The sequence below is a fragment of the Ostrinia furnacalis genome, unplaced genomic scaffold, assembly GCF_004193835.3.
Source record: "Ostrinia furnacalis isolate ACB-3 unplaced genomic scaffold, ASM419383v2 OfSCF7505, whole genome shotgun sequence".
NCBI classification, from domain to species: Eukaryota; Metazoa; Arthropoda; class Insecta; order Lepidoptera; family Crambidae; genus Ostrinia; species Ostrinia furnacalis.
Window position 1 is genome coordinate 45,942 of NW_021137744.1, and position 13,785 is coordinate 59,726.

The following is a 13,785-nucleotide window of genomic DNA, read 5'->3' on the forward strand; positions in this document are numbered from 1 at the left end:
GTTAATATGTTTTCAATATGCTCTCTTTATTATTATAATATTAATATGTACGGTCAACAGCACGTCAACGTAAACACTGTGGTATCTTACGTAGTTGCGATAGGGGCGACTTTGCAACGAAAATGTATAGCTTGATGTGCTGTCGACTGTACCTAATGTGTGTTAACCTACATTATGATAGTTAGTGGGATTTTCTTAGAACTCCTTCTATGTTCTTCTGATTAATTTCGTTGCGAGTCCAATGAGAGTTTGACTTTTATCGGGACAAACTTGGAAATAAATGCAGTTTTTTCAGGGTCAAAAATGATTTTATCTTGTTATTTCAATTAACTTAATTAATACATAATTAATTTATACAATAATTTAATACAATTATTATTAAATAGCTATCAATGTCAAGCCTAAATCAAAAGTCCTCAGTCTTGTTTAGGTGATCTATCCATGAAGGCTTGACTGTCACTTCAATAGCTTATAAATAATACTTATTCACTAGATGTCACTCAATATTGAGAACCTAAGTTCAGTCCACACAATTTAGTAAAACATTACAAACTAATCTACTTAAAAGTTATTAAAAGAACGATCGTGTACAACACCCATAACTGGTGAGAAAAAATGAGATTGTTAGCAGAGTTATATCCTTCTGTAGTCGGTTCTGAGTCGTCACCTGCTTCTGTAGTTGTTTCGTCATCCTCATATGCTTCTGTAGTCGTTTCTTCTTCGGCTGTTTCTGTAGTAGTTTCTTCTTCTTCGGCTGTTTCTGTAGTAATTTCTTCTTCTTCAGCTGTTTCTGTAGTAGTTTCTTCAGCTTCTGCTGTTTCCGTAGTGGTTTCTTCATCTTCGGCTGTCTCTGTAGTCGTTTGCTCATCCTCGGGTGTTTCGGTTGGTTCATCCTCAACTATTTCTGCGGGTGGTTGGGGTACAACACTATAGCTCTCATAAAGTCCATCCCACAAAAGGGCCCTGCTTTCAACTGGGATACCGGCAACTTGGATGGTGTCTCCTATGGAGTAGTGCGGAGATCGGTTGGCGCCCACCGGCGGCCATGTCGGTAAGGAAGAAACTGTATCAGATGGAGTTGGGTTCCTAGAAAAAAAAACCAGTTCGGTATAATAGACCGTATAACAAGTAGGTATTTGTAACGCATTCTTAAATCTTGTATAGGCCAATGTATCGATGCTCCTTTATTTACGTTTTTTTTCTATCTATCTAAAATGTAAGTTAATTATTTCGCAATATAACAACACAAAAATAGTGATAATGTTGATTACATTGTTTATCACATATTAATTATTTTTTATCAAGTCCAAAGTATATAATGATGATGATTGAAATTGCACTAATTGTAGCACTTACCCAGTCCGAATAAAATCATATATGAGTCCTCTCATCGTCTGTGCCATTTCAACAGCTTCCTCCGACAAGCTCACAGATTCGTCATGGTCCAGTATAATATCCAATTGATCACAGTGATCAGCGCCCTTCATACCATCCGTATTCGGTATAGTCACTGATTGGTTGTGTGTGAAAGAGTATTCGTATAAATAAATATTGTCTTGACCGGCGTCTACTCGCAACGATATAGTTCTAAGTATACCACTTAGAAACGCACTATCTGTCATAAAGTCCAAATACTGTAAAGTCGAGTTTTCGGTTATATCTCCAGTTCCGAAGTAAAATTCTTTTACTTTATTGGCTACCTCCAACTTATGGGTTTCATTTTCAAACTGTAGGTCAAATGGCAAATAATATGAAAAATCATCATTCATCACACTGATTGCATCATTGAAGTTTGAAATACTCAACAGACCTTCATGCGTAGCATATCCGTATATTAATGGAATTTTGCTGAAATTACCGCTCTTCAAAATAGTTACAGGCGCATCTTCTAAAAATCTTTCTTGCCCAATATTTCTCTCTACACACGGCTGGAAATGCACATATCCATGCCTGAAAGGATGCATTGAATCATCCATCAAATCACTGAGGGCTGCAGTTGTGTAGAATTGTCCTAATCCACTCAAGGTTCCATTATAGCCAAGATTTTGAGCATGAATTAATGCATTATCTAGAGGATCTATTTGCGTTGAAAATGTATTTAGACTGCATCCACTTTCAGCTATAGCCTTTTGGAATAGACCTTCAGTCATAGTAGAAAGAGTGAGCAGGTCCACCGAGGATCCACCTGCGCTGCAGCCAGATATCGTGACATCTCCTGGATTGCCTCCAAAACTGTCAATGTTGTTTTGAACCCACCGCAACAGTGCGACCTGGTCTTTCATGCCAGCATTCCCAGGGGCGTCTTCCGTGCCAAGACACAAGAAACCATGGACTCCAAGGCGGTAATTGAAGGTGACGACGATAATGTTCTTGTCGCTAGATAAACCATTCGGTAACTCAAATGCACCTCCTCCTTCCTTATAAGCTCCACCATGGACTAATACCAGGACTGGGAGGTTAGTTTCGTTTGTGTTTGGTACGTGTATATTCGCGACCAGACAGTCTTCTCTCATATCGAAGAATAAGGCTAAGATAGGGTTTATGTTTTGAGGGCATATGATCCGCCGATCGACTGCGTCTATAACGCCCATCCATAGTCCTGGTGCCATAGGTGCCTAAAATAGACAAAAAAAATTACTGACGACATGGTTAATTACAAATTAAGGCAACGTATCGCTCAATGGTGTCGGCATCTGACTGCCGGTTCTAAGGTCTCTAGTTCGATGCCTGTCGACCTTTACTCTAATGATGAACTCATCTCTAATCCAAGCAAGACCAGTTAGGGGGCATATTACTAATATAGTCACTAGATTGTTAGAATTTAACCAGATTATTATAGTATTCTTACCTTAAACTTGTCTGGGCCGGTCATCGCTACGGCGTAAGGGATGTTTAAGAATTGGAACACATCATAGTTGGCCGCTTTGAATCCCCTGACTTGTCCTTGGGAGATGGTCACCACCTTCGACTCCGTTTCCTCAGTCTCCTGACCGGCGCCGGCGGCCACCATAGACGCACAAACCAACACTACCACCCTCCACATCTTAATTAATTGCACTAAAATTTGCTGTAATTATTTCTGTTTATATAATGTAAAATGTCTTGTATTACATACGATTTAGATAAAAGAAGTACGTCCATAAATACACGTAGGAAGGAGCCAAATTTATTATACCGATAGGTAGATAAGTAGTAAATCATGGATAAGATTATCACAAAAATTCTTAATAAATAAGTGAAACACGTTTATAATTAGACATTTTTCTTTTTATAATAATTAAAATAGGTACCTATTATCGTATTTGTAAGCGGCAATAGTGTTACGCAATCTGAGAACATTTAATTGTTTATGTACTGACTTTAAATCGGATAAAAGCCAAAAAACGCGCTTAGTGACTATGTTTTTTCTTTTCGAAATCTTTTGGGTACAATCTCTAAAAAGAAGTATACTTCGAGCACGTGCGAAAGATTATAATGTAGGGTTGTCACATACAACTGAAAAAGTGAATAAAATGAAGCTTATTTCTAATGTCGACATTAACATTATCGACTCTTCTTGTATTTCAAAGAAATGACGTCCACAATTCATTGATACAATCTGTTTTCTCAGTAACTGTATTATCTAACGGCTTATAGCTATCATTGATAATCTTCAAATATAAATCTAACGCTTATAAATAAATCAAATGATAAAGTCGGGCCCATTGAGAGATTAAAAGGTGATTTAAAAAATGACATTTTTAGTCAGATAATGTTTTTTACATATAAAATTCTTGTGTTACAGTATTTGTGACCGGTTCTTTGCATTTTGTGACCTAGATCAGTAGGTCTCAGAATAAGACGAAAACTATTTTTCATACACCTAGGTGCAAAACGTTTTCTGGGTCAGATAGTTTTAGTAAAAAACCATCAAAGGTTACTATAACTATGCTATACAATAATAATATTGACAATTACCCTCTTTCTGGCGCAGTCGGGTAAATAGCAGCAGAATAATGGCAAGAAAGAATCCGCGTGTCATAAATAAAGATAAAAGTAAAGAAACGTGTGTTTGTTATATTTTTTTGGTATTTGTGTCAACGACTGCTTTACAATAAATGTTTTATTATTATTATCATCACTATCATCATCATCAGCTTATTTTAGTCTCAACTAAAAGCTTTTAGTTTCTGATATCCAAAGTAATCAATAATTAATCGCAACACGTCTGTTACAATTGGAATAAGGTTGCGTGCGTTGTCTACTTTTTGACCACTTTGCGTGTCACGAACTATATTTTGACGCTGACTGTACAATCTTCTTCTATATTTTATTCGTGCCTTTGCTCGCGCATCAAATAAGATTGATACTGACAGCCTATGAGAAATGCGTCAATATATTGCTTTACGCGAGGCAATGTTGTCACATAGATTTATGTCAGCTTACGCCATTATCGACGGTGTTTTTAAAAGATATGATACTCATTCTTTCGCATTTTTCTTGCGTCTTAATATTCTTCTTGGTATATTTTATGGAAAACACACTTTGAGTGTTACTTTTAGAAAGTTATTTTAATACAATAAAGCTCAAGTATAAGCTATCTTATACTAGTGTAAAGAAGTTGTAAATAACAGCGTGTGAAGTACCTACCGGCATGTAAGTACTTAAGGTACTAATAAACTTTGCATTCGTATGAAAGATATTTATAACCTAATTAGCAAAAATTATACGATAATGACCCATGCTGGACCATTAAACGGCAATTGCACTAAAGGATAATTAGACAGAGAGACACAAAGTTAGAGCCAAAGCACACGATGCGTTGCGGCGACGATGCGATGCCGGAGGGGTGTCGCTGCGTCGACAAGAAATATCTGTGGCAGGGATGTTATGGATAACCGTAATCAAAACTATCGGATATCCGAAATAAAAAAAAATCCTTATCGTAACCAAAACCGATTCAAAAGTTTCGGATTAAAGCGGAGGCTTTTACCTTTTTAAAATTCTAATATCCGTAACCGAAATTATCCGAAACTTTCGGATAATCCGAAATGATTTACTATTCGTAACCGTAACCGAAACCGGTATAATATTATTCTAATATCCGTAACCGTATCCATAACCGAAACTTCATATCCATAACATCCCTGCTGTGGCAGGCACACGAGTGGTGCGGCGCCGCGCCGCGCGATACGGCGAAATCTTTGCGGTGCGGCGCCGCAACGTATCGTGTGCTTTGGCTCTAAGATACAAGCACATTTAGCGGTAAAATAAGATAGCGCAAAGTGGCCTTTAAAGCCAATGCTAAGCGATCGTTTTATTTGAGATCGCTTTGGACATACATACGCGGCCATTAAGGTCAACACTGTGGTACCTTATGCAGTTGCATTTGGAGATATTTTGCAATAAAAATGTGTAGTATGATGTGTTTTCGCTACAAGAATGTTAAAGCAATCATTTGGAAAAAGAAACAAGTCTTGCGTTTGAATAGAGCTATTAGGTTTAGCTTCATAAAAATTATGTAACAAAAAATCATGTAGGTAGTTATCTCTATGTTTTTACAAAAGACTGAATACAATACATCGTAATGATTTTGTTCTTTTGTGTAGTAATCACTGACTATTCGTAATATTCACTGAATACACTTTACTCGAAAGTTGTCGTTGGAAACTTGAAAAAAATCTAAAGAAGAAGAAAGATTTATTCGTAATGATCTATAAGTAACTGTGAATTTCTTATCTCTACAATATCGCAGTCATAGATAAAACACAAAATAAATCATTTCATGATTTTCATCGCTGAAATTCCCCATTGCGAACAATAAGATTATAAAAGCCTTATTTTCCCAAGAATAATAATAACAACCCCAGTCTGTTAAGGTCTCGCTGTTTAATTGAGTTACAACAAGCGACCCTCTCTTAATTCGTATTCAGTATGCTTCTTAAGCTAAGGCTGCCTCTCACGCAAAATACAAGAGGTCGCAGATTTAAAATAATGCTTCAAGCACACCAACGCATGCAGATCGCCATCGCCGGCGCGATCACGGCGCGATCATAGGCCAATGACAGGTCGCGTGAACTGTCATGGGTCCCCTTGGTGTGGTTGAAGCTTTACTCGAATACTTTACTCGAAATTCTTTATTCGTAGTTCGTTTCAGCCTAATAACGTCCACTGCTGGACAAAGGCTTCCCTCAAGGATTTCCACAAAGACCGGTCTTGCGCCGCCCGCATCCAGGCTCTTCCCGCGACGTCGCGCGATCGTCGGTCCACCTAGTCCCCACCCAATCTACGTCTTCCGGCTCATGGTCGTCCCTCGAGAACTTCTGCCCCAGCGGCCATCAGCTCTGCGAGCTATGTGCCCCGTCCACTGCTACTTGATTTTATTTATTTATTTAAACTTTAATGCCAAAATAAATTTGTACATAAGGCGAACTTAATGCACTAATACATTCTCGACCAGTTTACCTTTATTCGTAATGCATGTTGTCCCGAAGTGGTGGTAGGGCAAGCTATACGTGGGACGTGTAGTAGCGTTTTTTAAAAGCCTACATACCTACATGCAAAAAAGAAATGAGATGTAGAACAAATTACCAGTCATTCCGTTAAACTCTCGTAGTAAGCTAAAGGTGCTTGAGTTACAAGTGAGTTCACCACAACAGTCCAGCGGCGGTGGGGATTTAGTACCTAATTCAATCTTACGCATTTTCTTTTCATATTTCTCCAAATTCCATTTCGAATGTTATTTAGATTACTTTAATCTATGATCTATTGCTAAGATATAATTAGACTGCTGAATACAGACTTTTCCATAAAATGCTCATAGCAAGTGTCACCGAGCCGTTTAACTACGTCATCAGTGCACTGGGTTATTTGGATGCGTTCCGACATGCATCTCACTTTAAACTTTATAGTTTTGTCCTCGCTTTTCTGGCTTGGTACATATTTTATTGCCAACGTTTTTCTACAGGGATACCATTATCTGCAGTCGGCTAAGCATCTTATCCAGATAATTGAATTGCAAGTTCCCGCTTGTGAATGAGGCGTAAGAATTTTTACTGAAGCGCTTATTACGGCAAGAAGTATTTTATAATACGAATCACCATATTTAAATGACCATATTTTTTTTAGGTTTTTAATAAAAACATCTTCACAGTAATTAAAAAAACTGAACAATTTTCATTTTTCACTCAACACCGTAGCCCTTCAAGTACCAGCGAATAGTGACACAATAGAAATCAATTGTTACCGCGGTCTCATGCGACCACAGGGTTCCACAAGATACTATTTTTTTTACAAAAGTGACTTATTTATTTATTTATTTATTTAAAGACTTTATTGCACACACAACAATGTTCTGTACAAAAAGGCGAGTTATAGTGAGCGAGCGAGAGCGAGTTGAGGTTATAGTGTTGTGAAAGACTATAAAAATGAATAAAGCGTCCAATCCACTGCGTTTTCAGAATAACTGAAGTCTGTGTATGTGTAATGACTTTGTTCCTCAATGGAAAACAGCTCCATTAAAAAAATTAAACCTTTTGTACAGTGTTATGAGTATTTAACAAATAAAAACGCCTTCAGAACATGGGAGCGTGCTATTCATTTCACTTACGCTCCGAAAGAGACGTGTGAATGGGCTCTTAAAACAGTTACATTAAACTATATAGATTGTAGAGTTTGTGGTTTCATTTAATTTGCAAATATCATTTCAGAATTTCATTGACTTATTAATCTGTTAAATTAAGAACTTTTCACCTAACATCCATGGCGACTTTTTGTAGCGATTTTGTAGCTGTAGCGCGTTAGTAGCGCGTTGGCGTCACTTCTGTAGTGCGTTGCAAATGCGACTAACGCGCGTTAGTAGCGATGCTGTCGCGCGTTTCGGGCCCTAAACGGGATTCTGCAAAGAACGGGATTTCTACGTGGAAACAAGCCCTTAGTGGGCACTGATGTTAGCCAGTATATTCCAAATCTAACCAACTTATCCTAGGATCTTTTGACTGTAAAAAACTCTGTTGACCTCAAACAAAAAGTTCAAGTAGCTATTCTTAGCACAACGATTTGTTATTATAACGAGGTATAAAACCTTCAGTCCACAGTCTAGGAGAAAGCAGTCTTACGTTCTAAATTGACAGCATTTTTTGTCTCTCACATTGATCGAAGGGTAATGTGATAAGAGCATTTTTCCATTTTTAGTTGAATGTCTTTAGATAATAATAGAAGATTGGATTTAATTACGATTCAAGATCGAGGTCACTTGCTGTATTCCCAAAATATTGTACTTTTGTATACCCAGCATTATATGTATATCCTAAGATATTCTTTTAGGAAGTAGGTACATAGACAAGCACATTTTCATTGTAAACTCGCTCTTCATGTAAGATGCCACAGTGATTATTATTAGCTTGATGTGCTGTCGTCCGTCCGTACGTGGATTTTTTCTCTTATTGTGATTGCATGTTGCAGTTGTTAATCATTTTATTATTAGCCTATTAATGTTTTCTATAATTTGTCTGCTGCATATTTTAGACTGTGGCTGTCCCTACCCTCACAGCCATCTCTTGCTAATGAGCTGTTAAAAAATGCGCTAGTTTTTTCTATCTTTAGCCGGCGCCGCATCAAATTAGCCTATTATGTCCAGGCGCCGTTTCTGTAGGCATTTTCGCATTGTTCCTTTAGATGCTTTGTGTATGAAACATTGCTTGACTATAGTAAAAGGGCGTTACTAATAATGGATTTCTATATTCAATCCTATTCCAAATCCGTCCTTCAACTTTCAAATTTTAATATGTTTTTGGTCAAAATATCTGCGGTTTTCGACGCATCGAATATTTTGGATATTTAATATAAAACTGAATTCAATTTGATAGTTGTAATCAGGATTTGGACAAGGATTGAATATGGGAAACGGGCGTAAAAGAATAAATAACTTTTCTACGAACGGATAGTAAAAACATTTTAGCTTTTAAAGAAAACTCTATTTGTTGTAGCAGCCTACGATCGGGAAACAAAACTCGTTACAAACTAATTAAACCTTACTACTTAATTAAGGCTACAGTTTGGGACTCAAGTCTTGCTATAGGTTGAGTTTGAGGTCTGAGACAGTGCCTGGTATGGGAGCGGCACAGAAAGATGTTTTTGAGACTTCAAATGTCAGCGAGAAATCAGATTTATTTCAGATTAGCTTTCCGCCCGTGGCTTCGCCCGAGTGGAATTTTATCTGTCACAGAAAAACTTTTTAAGTCAAATTTTTCAAACTTTTCTATGGAAATGAATAAATAAAATTGGTCATTATCTTAAAACTTATGAAACTTTTCTATGGACATATTAAGCTTGTTCGATGCGTCTTAGACTCAGCTACCTCCAGTGTCAGTATGACGTGCTAATTTTGGGACTCCCTGTATAGTTTCCAAAATGGCAAAAATCGAAATCAGCGATCCGGTATTGACGGTGGCGCCCCCTGTCAATGTCACTGATGGGACGATTCGTTGTAGTTGGACGTAGTTGCTCTGTTACATCATAAATGTCAATGTCATGTCCCGTACCTCTCCTACACCTCAGGAACTGAATAAAGCGCTAGACTTTATAGTTTTGTGTAACAATTTCTTTAAAATTTACAGCCTTCCCCATGGCAGCTACAACAATTTGCCATTTTCCCCTTTGTGTGGGGAATCCCCTGCCGATCAGCTTTATCCGCCATGGTTGCTGTACAAAAACCTTTTGTAGGTACGTCGATCTATTCTGCCGCACAATTTATAAACGCAGTAAGTAACACGTGAACAGTTTCGAGAAAAACGCGATCAAAGTTGAAATTTTATTTTGGGGTGTCTACAATTAGTTACGAAAATATTTGTAAAAAAAAATATATGGGCTTATAGAGCTAAACTCAAAGTTTATTTTGATATGAGGTTTTTGTATTTTAATTAATATTTTGTATTTAAAATTATTAAAAAACTGTTTATGTTATGGATTAACTAAGATTTCGTTCGATACTTACTACCCATGAATGCAGTATGATTGTTCCTTACTGCGTTTATCAGTAGTTTTCGTTACTTACGGTACATGTGTTAAATGATTGATTTAAATTTTAGTTCTTACAACGTAATATATGCGCCGTATCTTTACAACTTACTGCATTTATGAGTGGGAGTGTGAATCAAAATAATTTATCAAAACTTTAAATGCGCAGTAATAATACAATTATACTGCGCTTATCATAAGCCAATAACGCTTTCATGTTGAACTTTCCCAAATGACCAAGGGGTAAATGAAACAAGTATTACAAAATAATTGCTGAGATCGCTTGTTATTCAATCAAAAATTAAGATATGGCACCCACTTTTAGATCTTAAATATACCAATCTAATAAAATAAAGACTCGGTCGTTCGTTTCAGCCGAAAGACGTCCACTGCTGGACAACGGCCTCCCCCAAGGATTTCCACAAAGACCGGTCCTGTGCCGCTCGCATACAGGCACCTGACGCGACCTTCACCAGATCATCGGTCCACCTAGTGTGAGGCTTGCCCAAGCTGCGTCTTCCAGCTCATGGTCGCCACTCAAGAACTTTCCTGCCCCAGCGGCCATCAGACAACTCATAGTGTCTCCAACATTCAGAGGAGTGGGTACAGCACGGCATTTGACATGATTTTTGTCTTGTCTATTAAAGACCCATTTGTTGAGAGGCTCTATTGAGGCAATCGAGGATTGAGCTTAGATCCTCCACGTTCTCAGCCATGACTACGATATCGTCCGCGAATCAAAGATGGGTGATGTACTCGCTGATGATATTTATGCCCAATCCGCTCCAGTCCAGAAGCTTGAAAACATCTTCCAGAGTGGTAGTGAACAGTTTTAGAAATATCACATCTCCCTGTCTAACCCCTCGCTGCAACTGGAGTCCTGATCCCGGAGACGGACTGACATTGTGGCCTATTCGTACATTACAAGCCTCTACTTTCCTCATCTTTGTAAGTGTCAAAATCTTTATTTTCTTGTACAGGGTAATAATTTTATATCACGTGGCTAAGGATTTGAGCATGTACAGTTGAGCGTATATCAGATTTCATTTTTGTTGGAATTCTATTGGAACTATTTATAAACAAGAACTGTAGAGATTCTTCAGGGTTAAGCTTGACATAGGTACCTCGTATGTATAAGTATTGTGTTTAATTTTCTTTGTCTACGTAAGAAAAAGTAAAATGTTAACAAAACTCTAAAAACTCATTAAAACTCATTTATTTCTGTAAATAGGCTTAAAAAAAGCACTTTTACACGTTAAGTTGCCTCATGGCAGAACGACGTGCAATGACGCTGCAGTCCTCCGTTGACGCTACGGCATATAGGCAGCTCAATAGACAGATAAGGAAGTCCTTGCGACATGATATTCGCAACTTTAATACAAACAGTATTAAAGAGGCGATAGAGCGGAACCAAGGCTTCAAAGTGTTCGCAAGAGACAACTCTATTGGGCAAAGCCAGCTGACGAAGCTAACGACGGCGGACGGTAGTGTAACGTCAACAAAAGCCGAGGTTCTAGGTGAGATCGAGAGGTTTTATGGACAGCTATATACCTCGGTCACCAAACCCGTTGAAAGCTCAACTTCAGATCTAAGAGCTAAGCTAACTCGACACTATACCGAAGATATCCCGGACATCAGCCTATACGAGATTAGGATGGCTCTCAAACAGCTAAAGAACAACAAGGCACCGGGTGATGACGGAATAACATCGGAGCTTCTGAATGCGGGTGGAACACCGATACTGAAAGTCCTTCAGAGACTCTTTAACTCCGTCTTACTCCAGGGAACTACGCCAGAGGCATGGAACAGAAGCGTGGTGGTGCTCTTCTTCAAGAAAGGTGATAAGACCTTGCTGAAGAATTACAGACCCATCTCGCTTCTGAGTCATGTCTACAAACTGTTTTCGAGAGTCATCACGAACCGTCTCGCGCGTAGGTTCGATGACTTCCAGCCTCCCGAACAAGCCGGATTCCGAAAAGGTTATAGTACCATAGACCACATCCATACGCTGCGGCAGGTTATACAGAAGACTGAGGAGTATAACTTGCCACTATGCTTGGCGTTCGTGGACTATGAGAAGGCCTTCGATTCGATTGAGACTTGGGCAGTGTTACAATCTCTCCAGCGGTGCCGTATTGACTATCGGTATATCGAGGTGCTGAAGTGCTTGTACAAAAACGCCACCATGTCGGTCCGAGTACAGGAGCAGAGCACGAGGGCGATTCCACTGCAGCGAGGCGTTAGGCAGGGAGATGTTATATCTCCGAAACTGTTCACCGCTGCATTGGAAGACGCTTTCAAACTCCTGGAATGGAAAGGATTCGGCATAAACATTAATGGCGAGTACATCACTCACCTTCGGTTTGCCGACGATATTGTAGTCATGGCAGAATCGTTGGAAGATCTTGGCACAATGCTCGAAGACCTTAATCGAGTTTCCCAACAGGTAGGCCTGAGGATGAACATGGACAAAACGAAGCTTATGTCGAATGTCCATGTTACGCCCTACCCAGTTTCAGTTGGGAGCTCAATTCTCGAGATTGTCGACAAGTATGTCTACCTCGGACAAACGATCCAGCTAGGTAGGTCCAATTTCGAGAAGGAGGTCAATCGTCGAATCCAACTCGGCTGGGCAGCGTTCGGGAAACTACGCAACATCTTTTCGTCCAAAATACCTCAATGCCTGAAGACTAGAGTGTATAACCAATGTGTGTTACCAGTGATAACTTATGGCTCGGAAACGTGGCCTCTCACTATAGGCCTTATACAGAAGCTCAAAGTTGCACAGCGTGCTATGGAGAGGGCTATGCTTGGTGTTTCTTTGCGAGATCGAATCAGAAATGAGGAGATCCGTAAACGAACCAAAGTCGCTGACATAGCCCGACGTATTAGCAAGCTGAAGTGGCAATGGGCAGGGCACATAGTACGCAGAACTGACGGCCGATGGGGCAGAAAGGTTCTGGAATGGAGGCCGCGTACCGGAAAACGCAGCGTGGGACGTCCACCTACAAGGTGGACCGACGACATCGTAAAGGTAGCAGGGAAGCGCTGGACGCAGACCGCTGCCAATCGATCAACATGGAAAGCATTGGGGGAGGCCTATGTTCAGCAGTGGACGTCCTATGGCTGAAATGATGATGATGATGACGTTAAGTTGTAGTTATTGTTGTTGTTAAGTATTAAGTTGTCTTCCAGCTTGTTTTTACAAATTATGGTACAGACTGTTTACTTTTTTCACTATTACGGCGCTTCTTGCGTTTAAGGCGCCTTATAATGTCTAAGGTTAATAATTGTGACGTCAGTTTACGTTTAAAAACAAATTATGTATAGACAATCTCTTCCAACATTTCAAAGAAATACTTAGTTAAAAATAATTTAAAAAATATATTTTTAGATAAGCTAATTAACACGTACGTTTAGTGCATTCAACTCAGTGCATTATTGTGTTATCACGTTAAACTATGATAATGGGATTATTTTATAAAAAAAACTAGCTTTCCGTCCGCGGTTTCGCCCGCATAGAATTTTGTCTGTCACAGAAAAACTTTATTGCGCGCGTCCCTGTTTACCGGGATAAAAACTATCGAATGTCCTTTCCCGGGACTCAAACTATCTAAGTACCTATCTATCTAATATGCCAAATTTCATCAAAATCGGTTCAGATGTTTAGGCGTAAAAGCGAGACAGACAGACAGAGTTACTTTCGCATTTATAAATATAGTAAGTATAGAATGTATTGATTACTTATTTACGATAGTCATGGTCGGACTATAGCAACACTTATCTTGT

General features: G+C 38.9%; 1 protein-coding gene across 1 annotated transcript; it reads right to left on the reverse strand.

Moving 5' to 3' along the window:
* Positions 1-309: 309 nt before the first annotated feature.
* On the reverse strand, positions 310-3,153 carry LOC114364939 (juvenile hormone esterase-like). The gene is made up of 3 exons (XM_028321297.1): positions 2,849-3,153; positions 1,357-2,615; positions 310-1,086 (listed from the first exon to the last, which is right to left on the reverse strand). Exons 1-3 carry the CDS (start codon positions 3,041-3,043, stop codon positions 558-560), a joined length of 1,983 nt encoding a protein of 660 aa, XP_028177098.1. The 5' UTR covers positions 3,044-3,153; the 3' UTR covers positions 310-557.
* Positions 3,154-13,785: the final 10,632 nt, after the last annotated feature.

Excerpts from the sequence above, each read along its gene's own strand:
- LOC114364939 (XM_028321297.1), bottom strand. The coding sequence starts at position 3,043 with ATGTGGAGGGTGGTAGTGTTGGTTTGTGCGTCTATGGTGGCCGCCGGC. Across the intron at positions 2,616-2,848 it reads CCGGCCCAGACAAGTTTAAG|GCACCTATGGCACCAGGACT; the intron begins GTAAGAATACTA and ends TGTCTATTTTAG. Across the intron at positions 1,087-1,356 it reads TATGATTTTATTCGGACTGG|GAACCCAACTCCATCTGATA; the intron begins GTAAGTGCTACA and ends TTTTTTTTCTAG.